The 27,990-nt window shown below is 36.6% G+C and overlaps 4 protein-coding genes across 14 annotated transcripts in view; 1 reads left to right on the top strand and 3 right to left on the bottom strand.

The window, feature by feature from the left end:
• Nucleotides 1-19: 19 nt before the first annotated feature.
• wdr82 (WD repeat domain 82) lies at nucleotides 20-5,933 on the bottom strand. Its single transcript, XM_053499137.1, has 9 exons — nucleotides 5,549-5,933; nucleotides 4,340-4,437; nucleotides 3,520-3,586; nucleotides 3,300-3,399; nucleotides 3,098-3,214; nucleotides 2,628-2,783; nucleotides 2,016-2,085; nucleotides 1,782-1,924; nucleotides 20-1,091 (listed from the first exon to the last, which is right to left on the bottom strand). Exons 1-9 carry the CDS (start codon nucleotides 5,707-5,709, stop codon nucleotides 1,062-1,064), a joined length of 942 nt encoding a protein of 313 aa, XP_053355112.1. The 5' UTR covers nucleotides 5,710-5,933; the 3' UTR covers nucleotides 20-1,061.
• Nucleotides 5,934-8,358: 2,425 nt separating this feature from the next.
• Nucleotides 8,359-10,959, top strand: LOC128526232 (heat shock protein beta-7-like). The gene is made up of 4 exons (XM_053497857.1): nucleotides 8,359-8,453; nucleotides 9,121-9,237; nucleotides 9,399-9,489; nucleotides 10,869-10,959. The coding sequence occupies exons 1-4, from the start codon at nucleotides 8,433-8,435 to the stop codon at nucleotides 10,886-10,888; spliced, it is 249 nt and encodes an 82-aa protein (XP_053353832.1). The 5' UTR covers nucleotides 8,359-8,432; the 3' UTR covers nucleotides 10,889-10,959.
• Nucleotides 10,680-14,501, bottom strand: cplane2 (ciliogenesis and planar polarity effector 2). Its single transcript, XM_053497855.1, has 5 exons — nucleotides 14,338-14,501; nucleotides 12,629-12,781; nucleotides 11,503-11,627; nucleotides 11,270-11,406; nucleotides 10,680-11,064 (listed from the first exon to the last, which is right to left on the bottom strand). Exons 1-5 carry the CDS (start codon nucleotides 14,444-14,446, stop codon nucleotides 10,836-10,838), a joined length of 753 nt encoding a protein of 250 aa, XP_053353830.1. The 5' UTR covers nucleotides 14,447-14,501; the 3' UTR covers nucleotides 10,680-10,835.
• A 1,468-nt stretch (nucleotides 14,502-15,969) lies between these two features.
• cadpsb (Ca2+-dependent activator protein for secretion b) overlaps nucleotides 15,970-27,990 on the bottom strand; it is a 92,259-nt gene continuing 80,238 nt past the window's right edge. For all 11 annotated transcript variants that reach the window (XM_053498503.1, XM_053498492.1, XM_053498498.1 and 8 more), the window contains 8 exons: nucleotides 27,318-27,473; nucleotides 26,940-27,087; nucleotides 25,305-25,379; nucleotides 25,093-25,176; nucleotides 24,888-24,920; nucleotides 24,684-24,791; nucleotides 19,080-19,184; nucleotides 15,970-17,325 (listed from right to left, as the gene is read on the bottom strand). In XM_053498503.1, the coding sequence (XP_053354478.1) occupies nucleotides 17,149-17,325; nucleotides 19,080-19,184; nucleotides 24,684-24,791; nucleotides 24,888-24,920; nucleotides 25,093-25,176; nucleotides 25,305-25,379; nucleotides 26,940-27,087; nucleotides 27,318-27,473 (886 nt within the window). In that variant the 3' untranslated portion in view covers nucleotides 15,970-17,148. The remainder of the gene's footprint in view (nucleotides 17,326-19,079; nucleotides 19,185-24,683; nucleotides 24,792-24,887; nucleotides 24,921-25,092; nucleotides 25,177-25,304; nucleotides 25,380-26,939; nucleotides 27,088-27,317; nucleotides 27,474-27,990) is intronic.

The raw sequence follows: 27,990 nt of genomic DNA, 5'->3' as shown, positions 1-27,990 counted from the left end.
CAACAACAAAAAAATAATATAAATTTAATGCATTTAATAATATTGCTTTCTTTAACCTTTTTTTTTGAATGTCTGGACACATATTACAAATTCATACTTTGGACAATTTTCCCCACTTCCTGTAATCATAAAACATGAATAATGAAAAATGAGCCAGCACTGAGAAAACAGCAGTGTGCCACTCAAATAAAATAACACCATATTACAATCTACAACTTCAGCAGAAATTGTATACAAGTTTAAAACCTGGTGATGAATTTGCAGTAGAAAGTCTGCATATTTACATTTGCATAAATATAAATATTTTTGGGCAGTGTACTCCTGGTTTTATAAATTGATTTAGTAAGAAAGGAGAATGAGATTATAATCTTTAGCACGAGTTAAACACCAGGATGCACATGATTTTTGAGTCCTAAAGCAATGATTTGACAAAACCACAGAATTTACCCAGGTTGATATGTGATCAACTTTGTTTAGAAATCAGGGTAGGTCCACTGTTAATTCACCTGTAATGATGGAGGAGTATTTTAAGTATCTGGGAATACACCTTGCTGGTCAATTGACACACCAGACTATTAGAATTATGACATTAGAATTATTATTTCCATGGCTCAGTAAAGAGAAATAATCATAATACTTTTTGCCACTTCTTTATCCAATTAAGTTTTAGCCATTTTGGTCTAGAACATACCTTCCAAAACCAACATTCAGATTGTTTCTTCCATTAGTGTTCATAAATATTTATTGAGCACACGTCTTACAAAACAGTTCTCCTGACCGCACTTATTTCTGACACAAACCAAAACCCTTACCCAAGACCCGTTTGAGGGTAAACAAAATCATCTTAAATGAATGCACAGCACTGATAACACCAAATTTACAAAAGAACATGATTTAATGATAGAGGTATAAAATGGAAAAAAGCAACAATATGGCCTCAGGGTCAGCCTATTTACAGTCCACAAAAAGCAGTCCCAGTGATCCAGAGGCAGTGCAAATGCTGACATCTGCTGGATCACAAAAACAGTCAAACTTAAATTCTTCAGTGCACAGCTTCTTCATCAGTCATCTATTGTTGGTAACCAGAATGCCTGTGGAGGTAGGAAAGCAAAAACAAGTCAAACAACAACTGAAAATAAATAGATATTAAGTGTTCTATCTTGCTAGGTGTAATGTAAGGTACTAAAGGTTATAGGTATAAGGTTCTAATAATAAAATAAATTGAGGTAAAAAAAAATTAAATGCTGGGTACAAAAATGTAAGCTGCATCAAATATCAGAATATGACACTTAAGTTAAGTACACACTAACTCAAATAGTGCAGAAAAAATGGCATATATTTATTTTTGATACTGAAGTAAACGTAATATTCACTATAGGTTTCGTAATCATTATAATAAGTAAGACAGTGCCCTTTATGTGGCTAAATTATAAAACATTTATGAAGGAAATAATAATAATGATATTTTTGAAAGATGCTACTTATGATTAGACTGCAAAATGGGAACAATAGATGTTTTAGCCTGGGACGAAACCTGTAGCTCTTAATAAAAAGAAGCAGCAATTCTGCTACTACTACTACTACAAAAAAAAAGAATGTTACGCCAACCCCTTTAAAATAATGTAAACAACTAAATTTGATGTTCATGAAATTTTTCTTTGACAAACACATTCTCTAAGCTACTTGTTTCAAATTTCCTGATGAAACATAGGTGTAAAATGAAGAGGTCAAAAGACCATGATCTCAGGTTGTGACCTAGTACCGCTAGAACATCATCTCACCATGTTAGAACAGGCGCTGGCAAAGGTCATGAATTTGGGGTTAAACTGTAGGCAGGTGACGGGTCCTGTGTGTTTCCCATCCAACACTGCTACTTTCATTCCACTCTCCGCATTCCACACATGGATTTTACCATCCTCCGAACCTACAAAAAAAAAAAATAAATAAAAAAAAAAAAACATAAATTGGATGTATTTTTCCAAAACGGGTAAGTACTAACTTTCGTTTGAACTCACCAATCATGACAAACTGAGAGTCTGGGGTGAAGGAAGCTTCCAGAACCACACCTTTACTGTTGTTGTAGCCCTGCAAAGCAGAACAATTAGAACAAATTAAGACTAAAAGACTTAAAATGACTTATATTTTGCCTGAAAATATAAATCCCAAACTTTTTCATGAACATAAAATGTATTTTTGCATATAATAAATATAGTAAATAAAAACGCAGTGGCACAGACAAAAATTTTTTAATTTTTGATCCAGTCATGAATAAAGTGTGCACACGCACCCATTGCATTTTCCACATTAAATAAAGACTAACAAACTACTTGTAAGACTTTATAATAATAAAAATGTCGCTTTTAATAATTTCTCATATTTGTAAAAGTGGTAGATTACACTTTCATTAAATCACGGCATCTTTTTTTTTGGTCAAATGTTAAACGGACCGTAAAAAAAACATCCCGGTTTATAACATGCATTTGCAACTATGACCTTTGAATTATAATAAAGCTACAAAAAAATTATCTTAAACATAAGAAGACAAACATTTGTAAAATACTATTTTTTATTTATTTTATTATTTATCATTGGAAGAGGCTGCCTTCAGTAAATCACAACAATCTTACCGAAAATGAATGTAGCACAGCACCTTTGAAAGCATCGAGCAGCCTGAGTGTTCCACCATTGCTGGAGATCAAAATGAGTTTACCATCGTTACTGAACTTCAGGCCGGTCCACTCACATGAACGCTCGTACTGCAGCTTAAATGTAGCAAATGGGCCCTAAAAGAAACATTAAGACTATAAAACTATCTAGCAAGAGCACACTAGAACTGCACAGAACTGTTTGGTACACATGTTGCTAAAAGCTGCAACCAAAAATCTGAACATGAAGCTGATGCTCCTAGCATTCATAAGGGTTAAATGGAAAAGTTTATATTTGAATAAATGCAAAAGCAGATTTGATCATTCTTCACAGGTCTAAAGCATGCACATGGATACCCCTGTGACTAATTACATTTTAAACTGGCAAATCAGTTGTGCATTAAAAACATCAACCCACCCAGAAGGTGAATTTTTTTACAACAGTCTCTTACCTTATCGAATGAGCGCAAGTCATAGAGTTTGACCATCTCTGAATTAACTCCTGCAGCAAATATCAGACCCTCAGGATCAAATGAACACACTGGCTTCCCCTGAAGATGCATTAGACCCTGTGACAAAAAAGATGATTCAAATCAAGCTTCAAAATTATGAACCATCTATAGAGCAATAGCAAACAGCCAGCCTATGGCTTACCTGACAATTGGGAGAGCGAAGATCCCATAGCCGGATTGTTTTATCCAAGGAGCCAGAGATGAATGTGTCATCAACAGGGGACATGGACAGAGCAACAACCCTGGTTCATTCAAGACAAAAGCCATGAGCTCAACAAGAGAAAAACAAATATGACTTTTAAAAATTAAACAGTGATAGTTCAAAATCAATGTTGCATAAGCAACATGTGAAAATTCCTTACCTCTTATTGTGCCCAGGAAAGTAACGAATGTACTTATTGTCATGAAGAGACAAGTACCGTATTGTATCTGCAATAATAAGGTGAGAGCAGTCAGAACTAAAAAATTTACTCCCAACTAACTGTCAATCATGTGAAAGTCTGCTCCAACAATCATACATCATGACTGCTTATAATTGGCAGCCAAGAAATACCGCCACTTGTAGAACGTAATTAAATTAAATCCAAAAACAATCCAGAGGAACTACTACTACATTTAAATTGGTGCAGATGTCCAGGCAAGAGTCTGAGATGAGCGGGCAACACCCTGGGCAAGGCAGTAGTCTGTACAGTTAGCTCCTTGAAAGGGCAGAATCACAGACCCTCAAACTGTACAAACAACTACCTCAACCCAGAGCGGGCACAGACAGGCCTCCCTGCATGAAAAGCGAGCATTGTGAGAGGAGACAACCAATCCAAACATAAGATCAACGTTTATGGATGACGGAGATATACAGCTTCCTTACCATCATAAATTGACACATTTCTCTTTATCACGGTTAGCAATTCCACAACACCAAATAACACCTGTTGTTACTCATAATAATAATCAATTTAACAATTAGCAACTAAACATTTTTCTCTCATTTTTAACATATGAAATCATTGGGCTTATATATTTAAACTCCCATGTTAATACATCTCAAAGTTAATTGTGAAGCATAGAAAAATCTTAAGTATAACTGGTTCGGTCACATTATTATAAGTTACATTATTATACCCCATTATCAAACATGCTTCAAAGTCAACTTGAATGCATTTGGTGTTAATGAAATGAGCTTACCATCAATCTTGTTGGAGCTGTAGACAACCGTATTGGCGGCGTGTGTGTATCTGATGAGATCCACGCCATATTTCTTACTGTAGAGAGTTCGCTTGGGTCTGTGTTACAGGAAAAGACACATGTAAAAGCAACATTAGGTAAATATTTAGTTTTACTAATAGCTTTAGCTTCATTAAGAAGCACCTCTAAACAGGTAAATTACAAGAACAAAGACTAGGTTTTAAAAAATCCTGAAGTATTATAAGTATATTATCCTGATATTATGCAGTTATGCAAATGTTAAGTTGCTGATATTCTTTATCCCGTGTATCCCTGGCTTTACTTTTTGTAAAGTCATGTTTTGTAAACTAATTTAAAAGAAAGCACCACAGGCAGAAATAATGATTTTTTTGGTCATTAAATTGCAACTTTTCTCAATGGATTTATTCTCACTGCATTTTTTTTTTTTTGTAGGGAACTCTATTTTATTTTTCCACATCAATTATTCCCTTATCATATCGTGTACAGTTGTGCATGTGACTATTAAATTTGATTTAATGATTTTTTTTTTTTTACTCAACAAATTTGCAGTAGGCAGCGTCATCAACTTTTATACCATACTGTGAGGTAATATGTATATACATATGTATCTGGATATGTGCATATACACAGTATATAAAAAAATAACCTGTATGAGAAATTTGTTAATATAATTTATATTAAAATACATAATGACATAAAATTAATGAATAATATATCATTAATACGAATAAACAAATCGATGCAAAAAAGGTGCAATTTATCTTATCTGAAATAAATAAATAAATAAATCGAAAAAGAAAATCCAGAATTCAGTTGCATTCATGATCATTAAGACAGACTCATGGCCGGGATGAATTGAAAATTAAACCCAGATGCTGCAGTAAAGCAGTGGCGCCGAAGAAGCGCTAACTGTAGCCCCATATGCTAACAGCCCAGATTATTAGGATTTTGGCTGGCGATGATACTAAAAGAAATATGCTCTCTCAGACATCAGTGTTTTTGCAGCGATACCTGGCCAAATTCACCCTGGCACAACTTCTTGTACCATTTTCTCCCTGCACCTCGCCTAATAACGGAAGCTGTGTGATGAGCCAGCGGGGCGGACAGAACAGAACTCGAGGCCGAGGCTTTTCAAACTGTCAGGCCTCAACGCCGTTTATAATTAAAAACAAACCCTTGTTCACTTACTTCCCCTCCTGGCAGTCGTATAAGACAATAGAGTCGTCGTCGCTGCTCGATATCACCGTTTCGCCATTTGAACTGAAGTCAAAGCAGTTGATTTTGTCCGAATTCTCTCGGAAAACCTTAGCGACCCTGAAACTCCGCAGCACATTGTCTGTTAGCTTCATGTTGCCGCGCTGCTTTATGCCTGGCAAGGCGCAGGCTCCCCGCTCTCTGCCAACTCAAATAGACCAGGGTCTGTTTTAAACGATTTGTTTAAAACAATCGCACCGTAAAGTTTTTTCTGAAAATATTAAGCGCCCTATCGTATATATTTCATAATGTAAGGGAAAGCCCGCCGTACAAGCGTGTGAACTGGGTACCGGAAGTTGCCTACGCGTGAGGTAGGTGGGAAAAGAAGGCGTGTACTGCTGTACTACACCGCGTCTGAGGATCTTTTTAGTATGCACTGTAGGGTGTGTGAATGCACACATGCTGCTTCTCCCAGTAGTACACAACACCCAGACAAATCATTTGGTATAGTTACATCAGAATTGCGCGAGGCTGCTTTATTTAGAGTATGTGGCACAGACTCACTGTTCTGTGCGTGTGTTTTCTTTCCCTCATAAAAACATACCAGTTGGTTGATCAGCTATAATACAATGCCCCAGGTGTAAATAAGTGTGGGTGTTGTGCCCTGTGATTGACTGGTGTCCCATTCAGGGTGAAGACCTGGCACTGTCCAGGATAAAATGATAAACCAAACCTACATAAAAACAGGCATTCTGATTGTTTATTACCACAAGTTTGTGTGTTTTCGCACAGATTGTTCCTTTACAGGCGTGTCTTCATCTTCTTTGTTTTTGTTTAACGGCGGTTGGAATCCTGCAAGTTATTTACATGATCACCAACTGTCACTCATCAACACCATTGTCACTCATCATCCCGGCTTCTTAAAGCCGATTTTTTGCTGACCAACCTTCTTTAAAACTTACTTCCCTGATCTTGTCTTGACTTGTTTAAACTCTGTCTATTTTATCCAGTACTTCCACATGCACTTACCTCTCAGTACCACTCAGCATCTAGTTGGAGTTCTGCAGGTTGCCTCAACGCCATTCCTCAACTTCCCTGTCCTTTAAGCCCGACTTTTCAGTCCAGTCTACCACAAAAATAACATTAAATGCTTCCTTCCCTGATCAGTGCTGCCCCATTCAAGATTCTTAACATTGCTTTCTACTCATAGGCGTTTTTTACTGGGATGTTTTTTATACATCCTGTTCTAGATGGAGTCCATATCCTCCACTCCACAAAGCCTTTCCAGAAGAGTGGAGCATTAGTGAGGTCAGGCACTCTTTTGGGGTGTGAAAGCCTGGGGTTCTGTCCGCCTTTCAGTTCATACCGAAAGGAAGTTTATACTGTACCACACTTGGCAAACCATGTCTTCAAAGAGGTTGCTTTGTGAGGCAGGTTAGATAACTGTACCTGATAAACTGGCCACTATTATTATTTTTAATTCAAAATGTTATTGTGGCTTCCAAATGACCCTTATTAGGCCACATTGCAATATCATGTTTGATATAAAAATATCAAGATATGAAAATGAATCAGCCTGGCTTAATGTGTTTATTACATCCCACCTGTAAAAAGATGTTTGAGATCATTTCATTTTTTTCCCCTAATTCAGCTGCAGGGTATTACTAGTGCACAACAGGGTAGCATTTAGTAACTGAGTTTGCACAGTCTGTGAATTTTAGAGCTGGAGTCGCAGAGATACAGCCAGCTGGACATCCGTTCCACCTCTTCAATTTCATTCATTTTCAAAATGTTTATTTTTATAGTACATTTAACAATTGTGTTATGTAGAGTATGAGCTATCTGACACTGGCTAATTAAAGTAATATTATATAATGAGCCAAAGTGGACTGCATATACTGTAAATCTTATCATACAAAAAGATGCACTTTTGATGCATTATAAAATTTATTTTCACATGACAAAATTCATTTCTGAGAATATGTTTAAGAGTGATGATTGTTTTTCTGGGCTAATTTGCTTAGATGCAAGACATCTACAAGCCACACTGTCAATGGACAACTAATAACTGATAAAAGCATCACATTGAAAAAGTAAGCTATTTAGTTTGTCGCTAAATAAAAATAATCAACTGAAAATGTTTTTTTTTTCCCCCTGACCTGTGACATTTTAATGCAGCCACTTGGGCATTGCTGGCTTAATGGTTAAGACTCAGAGTCAGAGTTCAAGCCCCATCACCATGCTGAATACTGTATGCTTTTTGTGGTTTATTATTAACAACATTTCTCCTATGTTATTTCATAAACAACCATAGTGACAAGATAACAAAATGGTTGCTACCCAAAAAGGTTATCTTCAGAATAAAAGCTCTAGCATACTCCACTTTAGAAATGACTCACATCACTCTGCTACACTGAGCATTCCATTCTGTTTACAAGACAAGCCCAAAGTGATGCTTAATTAGAGCTGGTGTGATAAATGTCATGTGTGCAAAAACATTCACGTCACATAATAATAATGCTCTGTTGCACAATTGTAATCTTGCTGTATTTCGGTCCTTAAAGCATTTAGAAATTAGGCACACAACATCAATTCGGTAATTACAATAATGGCAATTTTATGAATAGCTTGCCATTATACATAATTCCTAAACTGACTACACAAACACAAGAAACAGATAAATATTATTAGTTACTTATATTCATTTCTCTCCAGTGTGATAAATACTACGCATGGACATCATAAGAATCTCAGTTATATAAACCCACCACCAAACTCAGGTAGTAAAATGGAGAACTAAAATGTGAAGCAACTGGACAGCTTTTTTGATTTTTAGTCTATTTAATTTTTTGGTCTATTCATTCTTTCCATAAACATCATGACAAGCAAAGACACAAAGGTAAGTTAAGGAGATTTTTTAGACTATGCCTAAATACATTTAGTACATACAGTAAGTTACACATATAATAAACGTGTTTAAATAAAAATATTTAATTTTTTGCTTATGTAATTAGTAAAAACTAAATAACATTCATTTTACAGTAATAGTTGTAGGTTACTGGATCTGTCTCATTGATTTTGCTTTTGATTTCAATAATTAATCCAGCCTTGAGTCTAGTAAAACCATTAATGTCTTTTATTTGCAACTGAATTTTCTATTGTGATTGGTGGTTTTGTGGAACATTAATACAATATGTATAAATACGGCACAATGTGTCTGTCATTAGTAATTATAATAAATTAGAATTTAGTAAATTACAAAATATAAATGGCAAGTGAAATAACACCTTAGGACATGCGGTTTTAAAAATAAATAACTTTGGGTTCATCAAACTTTCCTATTGTTAACTATGTTCCTATAACAGCATGGCCTGTTATAGGCATCTTAGCCCATTCTACAAGGGGCATTTAAGTTAAACTGGGACTTTTGATTGCAGAATAACAGAACCAATTTAATACATTGATAAACATTAACTAGAAATGTAACACAAATTACAGTTTGGCTAGAATGCCCATTGTAAATCAAAGTTTATTAATTTAAATATGCTCATCTATTTGTTTTAAAGGGGACAGTAGATGCTGTAGGAGACATGTACACATTTACAGCGGATCTAAGTAGGTTCTCACCAGAGCAAGTAATCGTCACCTCCTCAAATAATCTCATCCATGTTTCTGCTGAGAAGGTAAATATATCTATAGTACTGCATCTGCATTTGTATGCAGTTTTTAAGGTCAGTGTTTAAAAGACTAGCTGGTTTGTGCCATACAGAATGTATTTACTGACCTGTGTACCATTTATCATGTTGTGTTCATTTTTTCCAAATCACTTGTTGATGGGGACTAGTTGGAGTCAGACGGGACAATCGTGGACACGTTTTCACACAAATGCCAGTTTCCAGCAGATGCAGACCCCATATCTGTGACCTCGTCCTTGGGTAACAGTGGTACACTGACGGTTAGGGCTTGGAAACAGAAAGCTAAAGTTTAGACAGCAAATCCAGGAGTGTGGACTTGTAGTATTGGTCTCTAAAACATCTGGAGATTAATCAGGTTTATTTCACACACTAAAGTTAAATGTTTTCTTTTTGTAAGGGGGTCACAACTTATGCAAATATATTTCTCAAACTGAACTTTTCATTTTTTCTGTATGTGATTTAGATCATCTAGATTATATGCTTAATTAAATAAATGGTGCATCAGTATCCCTTTTAAAAATAGCATCAGCATATCTAATAAAAGTTTACACATTTAATGCATTATTATTTATAACAGTTTCACTTATGTAATAAGTGATTATGAACCATTAATGATAGTAAATATCTGTTGTGCGTGTTATTAATAAATTAACGATATAAATTCATAATATTGGTAACAGCACTGTCAACTTTTATTTTTGACTAAAAGTTGAACTGTATCTTTATTACACATGCCTACCTTGTATTCGACTAAAATCGACTCAAAATTACTTAGAAAAAAAAAAAAACTAAGAAAACCCAGAATTCTTACTCAGGAATAAACTTTTATGAATCCTGAGGTAAAAAAAAAAACTCACACCATCAACATTATGCAAATTCGCACATCTTTACTTTTCACTTTACAGTTATACGCAGTAGTGGCTAAAAGTATTGAGATGAAAGTGAAATTCAATACTGTATTTTAATGACAAAAATTTTTGTATATAATTTTTATTTTATACACTGAAATTGCTTTACAAAAATCAGTATTTAGTTTTCAGTATAAAGGTTTGACATCATTCTGACCTCCCACTTAAAAAGATCTAGCAGTCATTAAATTGAAAATAACATTATTAAAAGATGGCACATTGATACAGAAAGTAGTGCTGCAAGTTCATGCTCCAGTGATCCCTATTTACTCCTTGCTGTTTGTGTTTACATGCGAGTTTGCATACAGGAGCCCCTTTCCTTTTTTTTTTTTCAACCTCCTAAAACATTCCAAAAGTAACAGTGGCTACAGTAAACTGCCCCTATGTGTGAATGTGTGTATGTGTCATAATTTGCGGTCACATCCAGACTCATGCCCAGGGTTTCTGCGATAGACTCCAGATCCACTGTGAGCGTGACCAGGATGAAACGGTTACTGAAGATAAATACATGATTCTACTACATTTAACACAGTTTTTTTTATGTAATAGTAGTGCAATGCATATATAAATGAGGTATATTTTTAATACAGTACAAGTCTGTGAGTTGAAGTCCTACAAAGTGTATACTAGATTCAGTGTTTAACATGAACACAATCAATGTGCTTTACAAATATGAGCTTATACAATAATTTCTGGGCCACTGTGTCCTAGGTAAGATGGTACTGACGTGAAGGCATGCATACAGTCCTGGTGCCACAGGTTTTCTGCCAAGGCATTTAAAAGAGGTGCAATTTCACCAAAGCCTCCGCTCACATCACCTCCAACCCGAAACACCGGCACACCCCACACCTCCTGAAAGCATGTGATGTCACTGTCTGTCACATCTGTATGCATAAACAAGTCAAATCTATACAGTTAAGGTTGATATGTGTAACCTAAGCACATTGTACAGTAACATGCTAAGGTATAAATGAAGATTGTAAAAAACAAAAACAACAAGTCTGAGATTCTGGGGTCTGGTTGTTCATTTAATTGTTTACATTTATTCTTTAATCAGTCAAAAAATCCAATCTAAAATTTAAGTGTTAATATCAGCTTGGATTCAAGGATACTTGGTCCCAACCACCAATCTGACTAGTCTGTCTGATGGATCTGTAATCCGAGACATTTGATTGGAAAGATCCTCAAAAGATCCACGGTCAGTAAAGGAGAACAAGAAGAGAATGGCATCCACACGTTCCTTACAGGACTGTTGGAAAACCATCAAGTAAATGTTGGGTCGCAAAAAGGCATCAGGAATTAATTTGAAAATTAAAAAAATCATATACTAAAAAGATATAGTCACCGGCAGCATGTGGTCAAATCTGCGCATGGCATTTTCGCCACAGTCCCAGAGCTGGAAGTGGAAGTAAAGCACGCGGCCACTCTCCCTGAGCTTCACAGGCCAAAACCCCACGCACGTTTCCATGCCTAAAGAGGGCGTGGTTTATGGGTTATAAAATTCATTACACAGTTTCATTACACAACCACAGATATTAAGTTACAGTGGAACCTTGGATTACGAGCATAATTCGTTCCGGAAGTATTCAAGTTAAACTGGGACTTTTGACTGCAGAAAAACAGAATCCATTTAAATCAAAATAAAATTTTCCCGAAAGAAATAATGGAAATTCTAATTATTCGTTCCACCGCCCCAAAACATATTACATAAAATAATTAACACAAAATATAAAGTCAAAGTAAAAACAAATTAATCTGCACTTTACCTTTAAAAAAAAAAATCCTGAGGGATAAGTGTTTCCTTTTGTGCGTGCAGGCATGGTGTATGTGTGTGAAGCTAAAGTGTGTGTCTGAAGGCGAAAGAAGGAGAGGTGTGTGTGTGGCATGGTGTTCAATGACGTGCGCGCACACAGACACAAAGAGCAGGCTGATACAGAGAGAGAAAATGAAAAACCTTTTTAATGAGACTTGCTTTTGCTTTACACGCACGCATACAGAAACAAAATAAAATATGTTTTACGTGCACACATGGTCACAGTGTTGTAGTAAACAGTACACGCGTAGCCGATTACCCACAATTCCACAGCACAACAGAGAGAAAAACCTCATTTGGCATAGTTGTGATCATGTGGCGCTTGGCGTCAAAACAAGAAGCACATGCAGGATACATGACACTTGGTACTCGTAAACCAAAACTTGTTTGTTTTTCCAAGTCAAAATTTATTTTAAAATCTTTGCTCGTCTTGTGGAACACTCGCAAACTGCGTTACTCACAATTCACTGTATTTTCAAAATTAAAGATGTATAATAATAATTCAAAAGTGTTGCAACTCCAAACTGTCTTCCCATAATGGTGTCCTAAATTAGCATAAGGCATAAAAGTTTCTCATCTGTTGCTCTTTCATATTTCAAATGTATTCACACTGTGGGGTTTAAACAAATGTGTGCAATTTGGCACTTAAGTCACATACCTGTGGTCTCATAGTGTGTGTTGGGCATGTCTAGACCAGCAAGGCGAGCGGCTAGAGTCGTTTTCCCCACTCCACTTTTACCTGACAGGAACACTTTATAACGAACTATGTCTGCTTTCAAATGTGGAGGCATCGCAGGAGCTTCCAGCAGACCTAAAATAAAATATGAATTTTACTGTCAGTTATTGTGAGCGGACAGCATTCTGGTATATTGTGCAACATTGCCGTCACACAGTTTCAGGGTTCAATCCTGAGCTAGATGCTGGAGTTTCTGTGCATGTTCTTCCCATGCTTATGTGGCTTCCCTCCCATGATTACAGTACAGTACCAAGTACAATTATTACAATTGTAATAAACTCCAGTTTATCACTAGCTGTAAGTCAACACATACACGGCAACTGAGTTAATGACATTGCTTAATTAATATCCAAAAGATTACCCATGACTTTGGTCAGATGAAAGTGAGATTAAAGAAAGGTGGCACTATAGCCTGGATTGGAGAACAGTCCATTGCAGGCAATCACACACAATTTAGAGGAGTCAAACCAGCATGCTTTTGAGAGAAAATTTAAGAGCCCAGAAAAAGAACTATGCACACATAGTAACAGAATCAACCGGTGAGGCAACAACACAGGACTGTGGGTCCAGCGTGTGCATGGAGTTTACACATTCTCCCCGTTCTTGGTGGATTTCCTATGTGTACTCCAGTTTCCTCACACAATCCAAAGATATGCAGATTATGCTCACTGATATTTCTAAATGGCTTGTGTGTGCCCTGCAATGGATTGGAACCCAGTCCAGAGTTTCCCCGGATAGGCTCCTGGCCTTCCACAACCCTGTATACAGGATAAAGCGGTATAGTAAGAGAATAGAGAATAGAGTAAGTGAATAGAAGGATGTGAAACATAAATCATTAGCTACTGTATGTAGTTTCATTTAGAATGTGGTGATATACTTTGAAGACCAAATGCATCCTTTAGTTTGAGAATCTGAAGCGTGAATAATGTGATTAGATTAGACAAGATAGATAGATGGATAGATAGATAAACAGACTACAAAGCCAAAAGGTTTTAGACACATGTCCATTACACTTCCACATGAACTGAAACCAACAATTGTAGAGAATGCTTTTCTTTGCTCCTACATGTTTAAGCTCCTACCATGAAAACATGTCTGAAAAAGTCAAGTGACCCGCACTGAACTTGACTGAACACCTCAACCCTACTGAACACCTTTTGGCTGAATTGTAATGCTGACTGGGCACCGGGCACTGCTTCATCCAACATAAAGGATTGACCTCTGTAACACTCCTGTGGCTCAATGTGCACAAATCCTCAGCACCACACTTCAAAATCTAGTGAAAAACCTCCCTAGAAGAGTGGGGGTTATTACTACAGTAAAGGGGGCTTGATCTGTAATGGGGTGTTCCACACGTACATATTGGTGTGATGATCAGGTGTCCATAAACCTTTGGCCAGATAGTGTACAGACAAACACCCCAACAGATAGATAGATAGACAAACTTTAAAATAAAATAAAAAAGGATGAAACAATAAAGAGTCTCTGATCTATATAGAGATGCTTTACATCTCCCTTAATTCTAAACAAATACAACGAGCCTGAAGCTCGGCTAATCACGTGACAAACATACAGACCAATAATCAAACCGTCTTGATGGTATCCATGGAAACACCACGACGGCAACGTACCGAATTTTCTCCGCTTTTTCTTGTGCAGTATCTTGCTGAAAAATTCCCGGCTTTCGGGGCTTCGGTGCCAGTCTGACACCACTAGCGAGCCTGCGGCTACACACGCCATGTCAGAATGAGCTTATAAATCAGCATACAGACTAAAACAGCACACAGACTGACACACTTTACGACCGGAAGGAAGCACGCTTATGTTTATTTATCAAAATAAAAGTCCAAAAATGCGATATACCGCAAAGGTTTATTTTATTTAAATCGGTAGAAAAGAAAAGAAATGCGCATTGAAACTCGCTACTAAATCATCGAAAAAGATCAAACAAACAAATTGAATAATTGAATCTTAAAACAGTTATTAAGATAAAATTTATTTGTCACATGAACTTTACAGCACTGTGAAATTATTATTTTTTTAATATCAAAAGTTAGGAAGCTGTGGTCAGAGCACAGGATCAATCAGGATACAGATAGGGTTAAGGGCCGTGCTCTTAATCTCCCTTTATTTCTCTGTTTACCCCCCTGCCACACTTAAGCGCTTATCCCAGCATTTTACTATTGCCCAAATACTAACAACATAGAAAGTTTCCTCAGTACGCCAGAGCCATGATGAAGTATTTTGAATTATTTTGTAAATGTCAATTGGTTTTATGCCTTCATGCATGAGAAATTATCTCAAGTCCTGGTACTGTACAATGATGGATACTGCTTCATGTCTGAAATGCTGGCCTCCCAGGAACTCCTTTAATGGCACAGACATGTGGAAAGTGAGGTCAGTACTGGGGATGTGGCAATAACTCCTCGCTGTCCCTGTAATGGGCAAGTGCTGTTTGTGAATGCTTGACTAGACCATTCCCTTAGACAGATGTGTTTCTTTGGCAAGTTGATATCAAGTTATCTATTGATTTTTAAGGCTCATGTATTCCACTCAGGTGTTTATGAGAATGACTGTGGAGGGCTCTGAGCCAGCTTGGCCTTGTTCATTATTCACAGACATACATCTTGAATGCTTTTCAGTAAGAATAATCTTTCTAACTATAGAGCATTAAACTCCTAATTGTTTGGAAATAGTTTTTATAAACTTTTCCAGATTGATGTGCAGCAACAATTGCTTCTCCAAGACCATTGTATATGTCTTTCCCTCTTGGCAATGTATTAACATACACTTGAATGCTCCAGACTAACTAACTGCAAAAACTTCTGCTTTTATAGAGGTCTGCACACCTGCTGATGATCAATTAATCAAGGGCTGATGATTAGCAGCACCTTGCTGAATTTACCCTCTTACATCCTGTGGAAGCAGTAAGGGCAATAATAGCACAATAAAAAAAGTAATATGTTGTTTGTCTGAAGTGGTATTTGCCTAATACTAAGCTATAATCAGATGATTTTTTTATTGTTTTTAGACAAAAAATAAACGAAAGGGCACTAACATTTTTATATGCTTGTAGGTTCAGATGGGATTGTATATACTGTACACATACAGTGCATAGACCACATCCATAGCTTTTTAAGCCCAGAGTTATGAACTATAAAACAAATACTATTTGCCTTTCATGTCGGAGTTTGTGTATTGTATATGACCTAATATGGATGGACAATAAAAATTTTAAATCACACAGACAGAGGCACTGTGCGTATTTGTACAGTTATATTTATTGAGAGGCCACAGCTCTTGCATATAACAACTGTTGGCTTTAATAAGGCAAACGCAAGAATGAATCCACCAGCTAACTGACACAGAAAAGAAAAACGAAGAGCTTTCGGAGAAGGTGGAACCCACAGGCATGCAGTGATGGCTCAGAGTGCAATGTACAGCTGTGTATATACAAAACAATAGTGAGACCCCCCCAGAATGGCACATATCTCTGGCTTTTTAAGTAATAACCCAAAAGATTGCTTCGAATAAAACATAAAACAAACAAAAAAAAAGAGGCAAGAATCGCTTTGCTTTGTAAAAGTTAAACTGAACAAAAATATATTATTTGGTAGTCATTTCTGACATCTAAATAAAAGACGTCTCCAATGAGATATCAAAATGGAGCTAAGAGAATATTGCCTTTCTAGAATACCAATTTATATTATTTTTTAAATGAAGGTGAGACAATGTCTTGGTGAAATGCAACATAAGATTCTCGTAAGAGTCACAGAGCCTCAGCACAAGGAAAGAAAAAAAATCATTACATTTTTAATGAGAATGTGCAGACACAGAGGACATTTACAGGTAACAACTTTTAACTTAAGTACAGAGGATCATTTGCAGTTTTGAAGCAGTTGGCATCCACTTTAGAAACAGACAAGACAAAGAAAAGGATTCATACACTCATCTTTTACGACAATGTACCATAAATGTATGTAAGAGTACGTCAAAGAAGCGCCATATATGTTATCGCATTGGACAGGGACACACCTAATAATCTCACTCGACATTGTCAAACAAATGGTACTCCATATTGCTTAGGAACACATAGAAATAAATCCCCAAATAAATTAGTCCAAAAAATCTTTTTTTTGTTTTGTTTCCATTCTTAATTATATATCATAACACAGCTAAAATTTTTATTTAATTTAATTTAAAATTTAATGTTCTTCATAACTCTTTTTAACTTTTCTTTTTACTCATTATAATTACTAGATTTTTCTTGACTTTAGCTCTGTTTTGGGCACATCGAGCGGATGATGGAAGGTCCTAGGGTGGCTAACTGGAGTAATCAGAGTGGGTACATGCATCTTCTTTTACCAGGCTAAGGGGAAAGGGTAGGGTGGTGGACGGGTCAGGGAGGCTCAAGTTTAGAGCACATGACATGGCTTGGAGCTCTAATCGTCCTCCTCATCCTCTTCATCGCTGTCCTTCATGGTAATGCCCTGCATGCCGCCCTCTCGAACAGAGGCAGTCGCCTCTTCTAGAGTGAGCCGGTTCCGTACCGTGTCGTACATCTTGCTGTTCAGCGTTGAGTCAAGAACACCTTGCAGCCTAAAATCTCGGTATTTTTTCTATAAAGTACAAAAAAGTCCAATACTACTGAACACGCTAAATAAGACAGATGTTCAATATTACATTCATACAAATACTTCATTTACTTTCTCTCTCTCTCTCTCTTTCTCTCTCTCTCTCTCTCTCTCTCTCTCTATATATATATATATATATATATACACACACACATACACTCATCTAAAAGATTATTAGGAACACAATACTAATACGGTGTTTGACCCCCTTTTGCCTTCAGAACTGCATTAATTCTACATGGCATAGATTTAACAAGGTGCTGAAAGCATTCTTTAGAAATGTTAGCCCATATTGATAGGATAGCATCTTGCAGTTGATGGAGATTTGTGGGATGCACATCCAGGGCGCGAAGCTCCCGTTCCACCACATCCCAAAGATGCTCTATTGGGTTGAGATCTGGTGACTGTGGGAGCTAATTTAGTACAGTGAACTCATTGTCATGTTCAAGAAACCAATTTGAAATGATTTGAGCTTTGTGACATGGTGCATTATTCTGCTGGAAGTAGCCATCAGAAGATGGGTACATGGTGGTCATAAGGGGATGGACATGGTCAGAAACATTTAAGTGATGCCAAATTGGCAGAAAGGGGTCTAAAGTGTGCCAAGAAAACATCCCCCACACCATTACACCACCACCAGCCTGCACAGTGGTGACAAGGCATGATGGATCCATGTTCTCATTCTGTTTACACCAAATTCTGACTCTACCATTTGAATGTCTCAACAGAAATCGAGACTCATTAGACCAGGCAACATTTTTTTAGTCTTCAACTGTCCAATTTTGGTGAGCTCGTGCAAATTGTAGCCTCTTTTTCCTATTTGTAGTGGAGATGAGTGGTACCCGGTGGGGTCTTCTGCTGTTGTAGCCCATCCGCCTCAAGGTTGTGCGTGTTGTGGCTTCACAAATGCTTTGCTGCATACCTCGGTTGTAACGAGTGGTTATTTCAGTCAAAGTTGCTCTCCTATCAGCTTGAATCAGTCGGCCCATTCTCCTCTGACCTCTAGCATCAACAAGGCATTTTCGCCCACAGGACTGCCCCATACTGGATGTTTTTCCCTTTTCACACCATTCTTTGTAAACTCTAGAAATGGTTGTGGGTGAAAATCCCAGTAACTGAACAGATTGTGAAATACTCAGAAAATTGCTTAAATCACCTTTCTTTCCCATTCTGATATTCAGTTTGGAGTTCAGGAGATTGTCTTGACCAGGACCACACCCCTAAATGCATTAAAGCAACTTCCATGTGATCGGTTGATTGGATAATTGCATTAATGAGAAATTGAACAGGTGTTCCTAATAATCCTTTAGGTGTGTGTGTGTGTGTGTATATATATATATATATATATATATAGAGAGAGAGAGAGAGATAGAAAGAAAGATAGATTAGATAGAGTAATCAGCTTCAGAAAAAAACATTTGTCTTTATAGTGTCGGCTGTCCATATTATGATGGATAACAAAGAGCATATATGCAATTTTACATTTATATTCTTTTGCCTGAGAACATAAAATAAAAAATATATATATATATATATATATATATATATATATATATATATATATAATTAAGGATGACAATTTGTTTTAAAATGGCATCCTTAAAAAATTTAATTAAAATGTAATTTCAAATTAATTAAAATAAACTAATTTAAATAATAAAAATAAATAAATAAAAATAATACAAAATTGAAGCTCTCATAAGATTGCCGTAAGCGTGATATTTCTCAGTACACAGTACCTTTACAATCCTGATGAGGATTTTGAGCTGGTACACATGGAGCTGTTGGTCCATGCGATCAGTGAGCCAAGTCCCCAGCAGATTCATGGTGGCTGTATACCATTGCTGTAATGCACACAAACACAAGGTTCTCCAGCAAAACACACACACACACACTCACACAAACGAACCCATGCAAGAGACTATAATGTCTAGACATATACATATATATAGACGTATATATCCAGTAACATTCCATACATACACATAGACGTGGTCACACTACAGTACTCAGGACTAACGTAAATGCTCACTTTCGAAAACATACAGATATACAGGCACCCACACACCTCACACACACGCCTACAAAACACATACAGAGACAAATACACAGTCTCACACACAAAAAACACAAAATGCACACCAACACAGACACAGTCACACCCTCACTAAGCACTAGGTTAGTCAAGCAATTTAAACTTAATTTACAGAGGCAGCAATATGACCATCTGCAAAAAAGTACAAAAATCATGCATGAATTAATTGCATAATTAATAAAAAAACAAACTGCTAACTTGTATTATTATTAGTTTATATACAGCATAGTCTTAAATCTAAAACATGTTAGATAAAATTCTTTAGCTTTAAATAAGCATATATTATTTTATATACTCAGAGTATATTATCTGAATGAATGAATCAGATTCTGATCAGAGAAATTTGATTAAAATGTAAAAAGTTACAGAAACTATTTCTTCTTTTTTGGGGCGGGGGGGGGGGGGGCAGTCTGTGTGAACAGAACTATGCTGAGTGTTTACACAAAACCTTGAAATGAAATAATTTGTCCATGCTATGGGCTTTAAGTTCATATTTAAACATCTCCAAATTCAACAAAACATTCTTTCTCAAAGCAGTGAACTTCAATATGACCATAACTGGAAAATTGGAAATTAATATATAAGTGAAAATGAGAAGAATTTGCAGGCAAGGCGATTTGTACTGTTATCTTAAACCATTTCTAAGCTTATAAATATATATATATATATATATATATATATATATATATATAATGTGCAGTATACTGCAAATCTGAAAACCCAGGTGTAGTCAAATTCTCAGCAAACATTTTATGTATAGTTCAAAGAGAACAGCACAGGTTTTGTGTAATGGTTGATGCCATAGTTTCTTATGTCTCTTATAGTGAAAGGAGGAGTCAGTAGCAGGGGTCCTGTAGAATAACTTGGTATAACTGTGGCTTGTAATGTGTCTTTTCCCGTATAGTCATTGTCCAGTCAAGCTACTGTCTCTTGCTCTTCAAGATATAATCTCATTAACTGTCATTACTAACTCCAGACTTTCCATATCAATGCTTGCGTTCAGCAAATACTGTATATACGGTACAGTGCAAAAGTCCTAATTCATGCCTCATTTCTTCATATTTATTTAAATTATGAAAAGTAAATTATTAAAATAATTTTTTACTAGGACATGTTGCGAAGTACCTGAAAAAATAACATTTAAAAATTGGTTGTGTATTTACCAATCTCAGCAGCAACCTCATTTCCCCTCTCATTTGTTCAAACCACTTAGCATTTAGCATCAACAGTATACTAAACACCGGTCTGATTATCTGTCATCATATGCACCTGTTTTTCACTGGATCATGTCTTACGTTAGATCTTTATTTATGCTTAAATAAATGAGTGTTTTGTCTGTACATTGGTCAGAACTCGCTCTTTCAATGATATCTTAATCTTTATCTATATTTCATACATTGGACGCCTAGAAACCAGTCTCAGAAAAATTTCTGTCTGCCTGTCTGTCTGTCCAGCTGATTTTGTCACAGCCTCACACAAAACTGGTTGGACAGAATTAATAAAACTTTGCCAGTCTTTCTGTATTTGCTTGAAGTTAAATCTGCACCATAAATAAAGTAAATTTGTTGAGTAGAATAGACATTATGAGCATTAACGTGCCAGATTACGTCACAGCAGGCAGCGCTTCATTAGACCAATATAATGCTTTTTCCCTTAAGGGAACAGATCATTGTAGGTTTATTCTTCCTGCAGAAAGTTTAAAACTATTTTGTCTCACATGTAATGTTTAGCGCCACTATGAGATAAAACACGGGTCGTTAGAGCAAACATATCCGCAGCAGTCCGAGGTGAGGGCGTGTAAAATACCCGAACTAATATGGAGTATATTTGGCGACAAAAGAAGTACAACTTAGCGTAAACAAGGCATAAGATACTCATTTCCTTTTTGTTCTGTTTGAGGTGATAAGCTTATTTCTAAACTATTTTTTTTCTAAATTAACTATTTCTAAAAAACTCTTCACCCAGGTACTAACACCGATTAAAAATTCAAGAAAGTCTGGCTGTTTGGAAGCAAAGTTATGAAGATGAGCTGTGGCTCAAGACTTTTGCACAATACAGTACATTTTATATATATATATATATATATATATATATATATATATGAGCAGTACAGTACATTTTGTGGCTGAACTCGCACAATTGGTGGCTGATTTAATACTTTTTTTCCCACTGTATTATATATATACACACAAAATGTACTGTACTGCTTATATATATATATATAATACAGTGGGGAAAAAAAGTATTTAATCAGCCACCAATTGTGTGAGTGGTGTAGTGGTTAGCATTATCGCCTTGCACCTCTAGGGTGTTCGATTCCCGTCTGTGTGTTTGCATGTTCTCCCCGTGCTTGTTTCCTCCCACAGTCCAAAGACATGTAGGTTAGACTAATTGCCGTTCCCAAATTGCCCGTAGTGTGTGAATGAAAGTATATGTGTGTGCCCTGCGATAGATTGGCATCCTGTCCAGGGTGTACCCTGCCTCGTGCCCTAAGTCTCCTGGGATAGGCTCCAGGTCCCCCGTGACCCTGAATACAGGATAAGGCAGTATAGATAATGAGTGAGTGTGTTAGTTGAGGTATACCTATGATGAAAATTGAAGGCCTTTCTCATCTTTTTAAGTCGGAGAACTTGCACAATTGGTGGCTGGGTACTTTTTTACCCCACTGTATTACAGCTGCTGTACCGACATGATACAAAGATGACTGTTCTGTGTTTGCTGATGTCTGACCAGGCAGGTTTTTGTCAATGGCAGCAAAAATTATGGCATAAAAAAAAGAGAACAAATTTCATCTTGGATGTTTACATGTTTTTTTTTAAATTCAGTTTATAACTCATACCAATTATATTTGCGATGTCAGTGATTTTGTGTAAAAGCCATGGATTTTCCCAAGTTGTGTTTTTAGATATGTATTTATTTCCCGCATTTTCTTAAGTGTGTGTGTGTGTGTGTGCATGTGTGTGTGTGTGTGTGTGTGTGTTTGTGTGTATTTATTTTAAGAAAACAATATTTGATGGCTATTTGCTGATAAGTATTAGGCTATCTGATACTCCAGATTCCAATATCAGTATCAGGAAAAAAAGTGAAATTGTGCCATCTGTATTCCTAATACATAATGTCTACTGCTTAACTATTGCTTACAAAAGCACATGTCACTGATCTACTCTTTACAACCTCAGAATGTGTCTAAATTGAATTATAAACTGTTCAGATTGTATAATTCTATTGAAATGCCAGTCTTATTTCCAACAATTCCAAAACACATGAGCTCAGCAATGGTAGGCTATTTCAATGAGTGAATTATTTGAGTGATCAATGACTGCTTTGACCAGTAAAGGAAAAAACCTATGCCGGCATTGGCTGATTTAAATAATGATTAGGTACGTGATTGGTTGAGTTAATTAGGGTTGGGTGGTTTGGTTGGTCCACTTTAAGCAGTCAGTTGGTCCGAGCGTGCAGTGCATGCAGAAGGAGCAGGTGAGTCAGTGGGTAGGTGTTTGTGTATGATGTGAGAATTTTAGGAGGTGGTCATGCTAGTAGATGTACACAGGAAGATTATTTGATTAGAAATCATGCCACTCAACAGAATGTGATCAAACAGTAGGACATCTAGAGATAAGTTCCACTTTGTTATAAAAAGAGAGCATGGTGGAGGTGGTGTCCTTAGAGTAGAGAGTTAAAACATGAAAAGAGAAGACACAGAGAAGGACTGAGAAGTCCAGATGAGGAAAACTTTAAGACACTTGTTTATCACAAATGCGTTCTTGCTTCCATGCTAAACACTGTGTGTGTTTAAAGGTTATTAAATATTCTTGGCAATGTGTTGCTTTAAGCATTCTTAGCAATAATGATTTGTAGCACTTATTTAATTATCTCAAAGGCTTGGGGTGTAAATTATAGTACATCTAAAATAGGTTTTAAAGAGCAAGCAAGTACGCAGATTATGAAACAGTTTGTACATACATATATGAGATGCTTAAAATGGGCAGGGAAAGGTGTATGTCCTTTAGTGTCTCGTTGGAATTTAAAGATTAACAATCTATATATACTCCTACAAAAATCAAGGCTAAACCTTGAAACCTTGAAAATTCAAAGAACATTTTTTCTATGAGTAAGTCCATTGTGTATGTTCTGTCCCTTTTAGAACTCAGTAATATATTTAGTGATTGGCTCAAGATGCGCTTGTTTTTTTTTTCTTCACACATGGGTTATGAGATTAGGACTTTTTGGTTAGAGAATTCACCTAGGACATATAACCTCCCATGTACTGTAAATACCCCCATATTAATGAGATTTGAAAAAAAATAATAGTGAGATGACAATGGATTGTAAATGTGTTTTACAATGATTAGAAAAGTACAAGCCGACAAACATGCTTTAGCATATGGTGCTTTTTAAATATCCTGAAAACACGGCAAAAGTAGCAGCAGAAAAGCACACTAAACCTCTTTACAACAAACCAAACTCAGACACACTCACAAACACACTGCTCTCCGCTACAGACACATGCTAAGTGCACCTTAATGCACTGTGCTGCATTGAGTCAAAAATACAACCTTAACCACACTCATACACACTCGCACGTGCACACACTTGACAGCAAGTTCCGCACATATAAATAGCACAAATCTACTGGACATGGAATAAAACACCTCCCACTATACACATAGAACACTGTGCAAGACTGGAAGTAAGAGAATGATCCACCGAGGATTATTTCTAAATTTAACAGTGCTCTCCAGTTGGCATCAATATTTACATAACTTTTATTATCTAATGCCAAGTTACATGTTCATATTTCACCACAAATATGATTTAATAGTGACATAATTATGAATATGGAAAAATATACCAAGAGGTATATCATATTATTCAAAAATCCCATTGACCGTTTGAGAGCACTGCCGTAAATAATCCACTTGGTGGTGATAGTGACACTTTGCCTTGTGAGTTCTAAGCACAAAGGTCCAACAAACAGCTAATGCGACACTGGAGCACACAGGTGCATCTGGTTGTGTTTAATGCAAAGCCAGTGCACAGAGAACAAGAATTCACAGTAATGAGACACTGAGAAGTGAGAGCCTGAGAGCCTCAGGATAAGGCTGGCCATTATTTTTTTTAAATCATGATGAAAGAATTCAGAGCTCAGCACTCAAAATGTGACTTATCCCTCATATGCCCCATTGTTTTGCCACATTTTGGATGGAACCTCCCTTGTCAGGCATGGAGGAGACGGCATCTTACTTACATCAAATAACCTCTCTATATACACCTCCTCATTGACCTTATCTCGCAGTATGTCCTGAGAGTGACGAACAAAGGTCACATAACCATCAGCAACATCCATTCCTGGCTTCTGTAGAGGACAGATTGGAGATGAAGTTAGTTAAGACACTCCTGTGACAAAAAGACAGGTAGTAAATCATTTACATTACTTCTCTTAAGTACTTACGGGCACATCTACGTATTTTGAAGCTGCTTTCACCTAAAAATAAATAACCCAGGTTATAATGGGACCTACTGAAATAATAATGATACTACTACTGATAATAATGGACAGATAGATAGATAGATAGATAGATAGATAGATAAATAACAGAACATAGTTAATAGTATAGTCAGGGAAATTATTATTCTCTAAATCTAATTATTCTCACCGTGAAGGACAGGAAGGAGGAGAAGAGAGTTCCCTCATCATACCTAGAGATCTTGGCTAGAACACTTTCAAGAATCACCACAAACTGCACATGACAAAAAAAACAAACATCTAAAACAGGTCAGTGACCACACACCAACACAACTGGAATTATAAAATATTCACCATATTACACACTTGCAACAATATTACACTGGCAACTAAAACTTTTACCTTGGCCACCAAAAGTGCAATCATATCCTTCACACTCTCTTCAATGAGGTCATCGATTTTAGAGTGATACTGTTTCTGAAAAGTAACAACACATTTTCAAGCTAACTAACCAGTGAACTCTTGATAAAAGATGATCTAATATGAGTGATTTAACACTTCATGTCAGGGATTGTTCTAATGATTAAAGTTTTAATATACAAAGGTAAGTCAAAAATGATCTGCCTTCTGGATGTAGAATTTACTTTAATTAACCTTTAAAAAAACGAATACATAATCTTTTGACAAAATCTCCTTGCTTTTCATAGACTTTGCCAATTTGTTAACAAGCTTTCGTACTGCTTTGTTGTAATGTTGTAGGCTGAGCTGCCAGCCATGAATGCACCGCTGTCCTCACTTCATCAGAAGTTGTCTGAATCTTCGTCCTCATAGAGCTGTTTTCAGAGAACAAAACGGGTGAGTCTAAAAGGAGCAGGATAAGGACTACAGAGGATGCTTTAACGCCTAAAAAAAGATTTGGCAGAGTGTCGACAATATGAGCAAATGTGAGCGGACGTCATTTTTCATGAATGATCACAACGCCCTGCATTTAATCCCAAGTTTAGGCTTCAGCTCTTCAATAAGCATCTCACTATAACAAGCACTATTGATTGTTGAACCTTATTCCTGATAATGTTCCAATACTGGCTCTTGATAATCCCTTAAAAAACTGTAAGAATACAATTTCCAAAACTTTTGAACTTTTGCGATTGAAGATTTTTCAACTTCATATGTTTATTCTCTAGCTCATTTTAATGAATCCATGTCTCATCATCAGTAATGATTAACTTAAAAAAACTTTGACCTTGCCTAAGGTATTGGTCTGAACAGGTGGACACTTTCTCTATACCGTGCAGAATGATCTTTGATAAATAACGGCAACAGGACCACCCTCAGACCCCAAAAAATGAATCCCTGCACTCTGTTCTTCTTTCATGCAAATCACAAGTGGGGCATTTCTTGCTCTGCAGTTACAAATGATTTGATGTAACATGTTCACACCTGCACAGATGCGGCCAAAAGAAGTTTTAATATAACCAGAGTGCGGATCATTTTTGGCATAACGTCGTACATGTATATCAGTCAAATGCGGCTTTGAGCAATTTTGAACCTGTAATATTAATCTCAGTATATATTAGTATATATCTTTTTTTTGCATATTTTTAATCATCCACATTTGGAGACCACTGATACTAAGTGTATGAATGTAATGTTTGTGGATGTATGTGACTGTTATAATGTTCATTGTTACAACACTGTATAAATAGACATGGAACAAACTACCTCCCACTACACTCACAGAACACTGTGAGATTTTTTAAATACTTTTGATTAGCTAATATCTAATGCTATGTTACCTGTACATATTGCACCACAAATATAATTCAATAGTGACATAATTCCAAATAAAGAAAAAATATGCCAATTGGTATATTAGATTATTCAAGGATCCCATTGACTGTTCAACACAAGCTTTATTTGTGTACATGCTTTAGAAATAGAATCTACTGACTTACTATAGTACTGTAATCTTTATTTTTGTTCCTCTGCAGATCAATTAGATTGATTTTTTTTTAATTAGATTACACCTTTTATTACCTCCTGGCCCATCTCCATGGCACAAAGTTTAGCTGACTGGTCCTTGGCATCCACCATCACGTTGAACATGGTGCATAAGGAGAGTGGGATGCGGAAATCTGTAGAACGGCTACTCTTGGTCAGCTTGGACTCAAATGCTCCCCTGGTGCTAAAGACATGCAAAGAGTTGACCAGAAGAGTGTTAATTATTTTTTTTACCGCAGTATGAAGGTGCACCCATCATTGGTTGGTGGACACTTAATGTTTTGTGGTATGTTTATTTTCTGGTGGGCACGGTGGACTTATTTCACTTATTAAATTTCAAATAGCTGCTCAAATAATGACAGTATATTAATATATCTTTGCATCTTTCGTTTTGAAACTCATACATGCATGTACCGTTTAACACACGACTCAATCATGTCGCTGGACATGAGCTTCATCCGGTTTTCAAGGTGCTTGGCAAACTCCTCCTCAGGCCAGTGCAGGTCCCTAATGAATGTTTGCAGGGCATCCAGCTTCCAGAACAGATCCTCTGATGTCCCCGAGCCATTACTGCCAGGCACATTGACACATCAAGGGTCAGAGTCTTTATTGATAGGCAAAAGGGTGGCATTATCTGTATGACTCAACTCATTGCATTATATTTCTCTGATTATTTTATGCATACACTGACTGAAAGTCAATATCTGGTTAACTCCCAGGAATGTCTTTCTCATGTTCCGTCAGTGTATGGTAAAATAGAGACATGTTAATAACCTCGCACAGTTGCGTGGTTATTCCACCCTCAAAAGGGTCTGAAATCATGCACATGTTAATCAGTCACACTTCTCTAAAAGGGGGAAAGGCTTGGGAATGTCATGGTGAGAGAAGGCATGTAAGAGATCTAGACCGAAGATTTTGAATATTACTGGGTGACTAAAACCTGACACTATTGCTTTTCAGGAACACAGGAACACATACTGTACATCATTCATCTGCATACCTGCACAGGCTGTGTACTTTACTACTCTAAAACCCTACCATTATTTAGTTAGTGCTACACACCTTTCTGAGAGCCCAAAAACAATTT

Source organism: Clarias gariepinus, chromosome 6, assembly GCF_024256425.1.
Source record: "Clarias gariepinus isolate MV-2021 ecotype Netherlands chromosome 6, CGAR_prim_01v2, whole genome shotgun sequence".
Taxonomy (NCBI): domain Eukaryota; kingdom Metazoa; phylum Chordata; class Actinopteri; order Siluriformes; family Clariidae; genus Clarias; species Clarias gariepinus.
The sequence above is the reverse complement of the archived record's forward strand: the minus strand, read 5'-3'. Positions and strand labels throughout refer to the sequence as shown.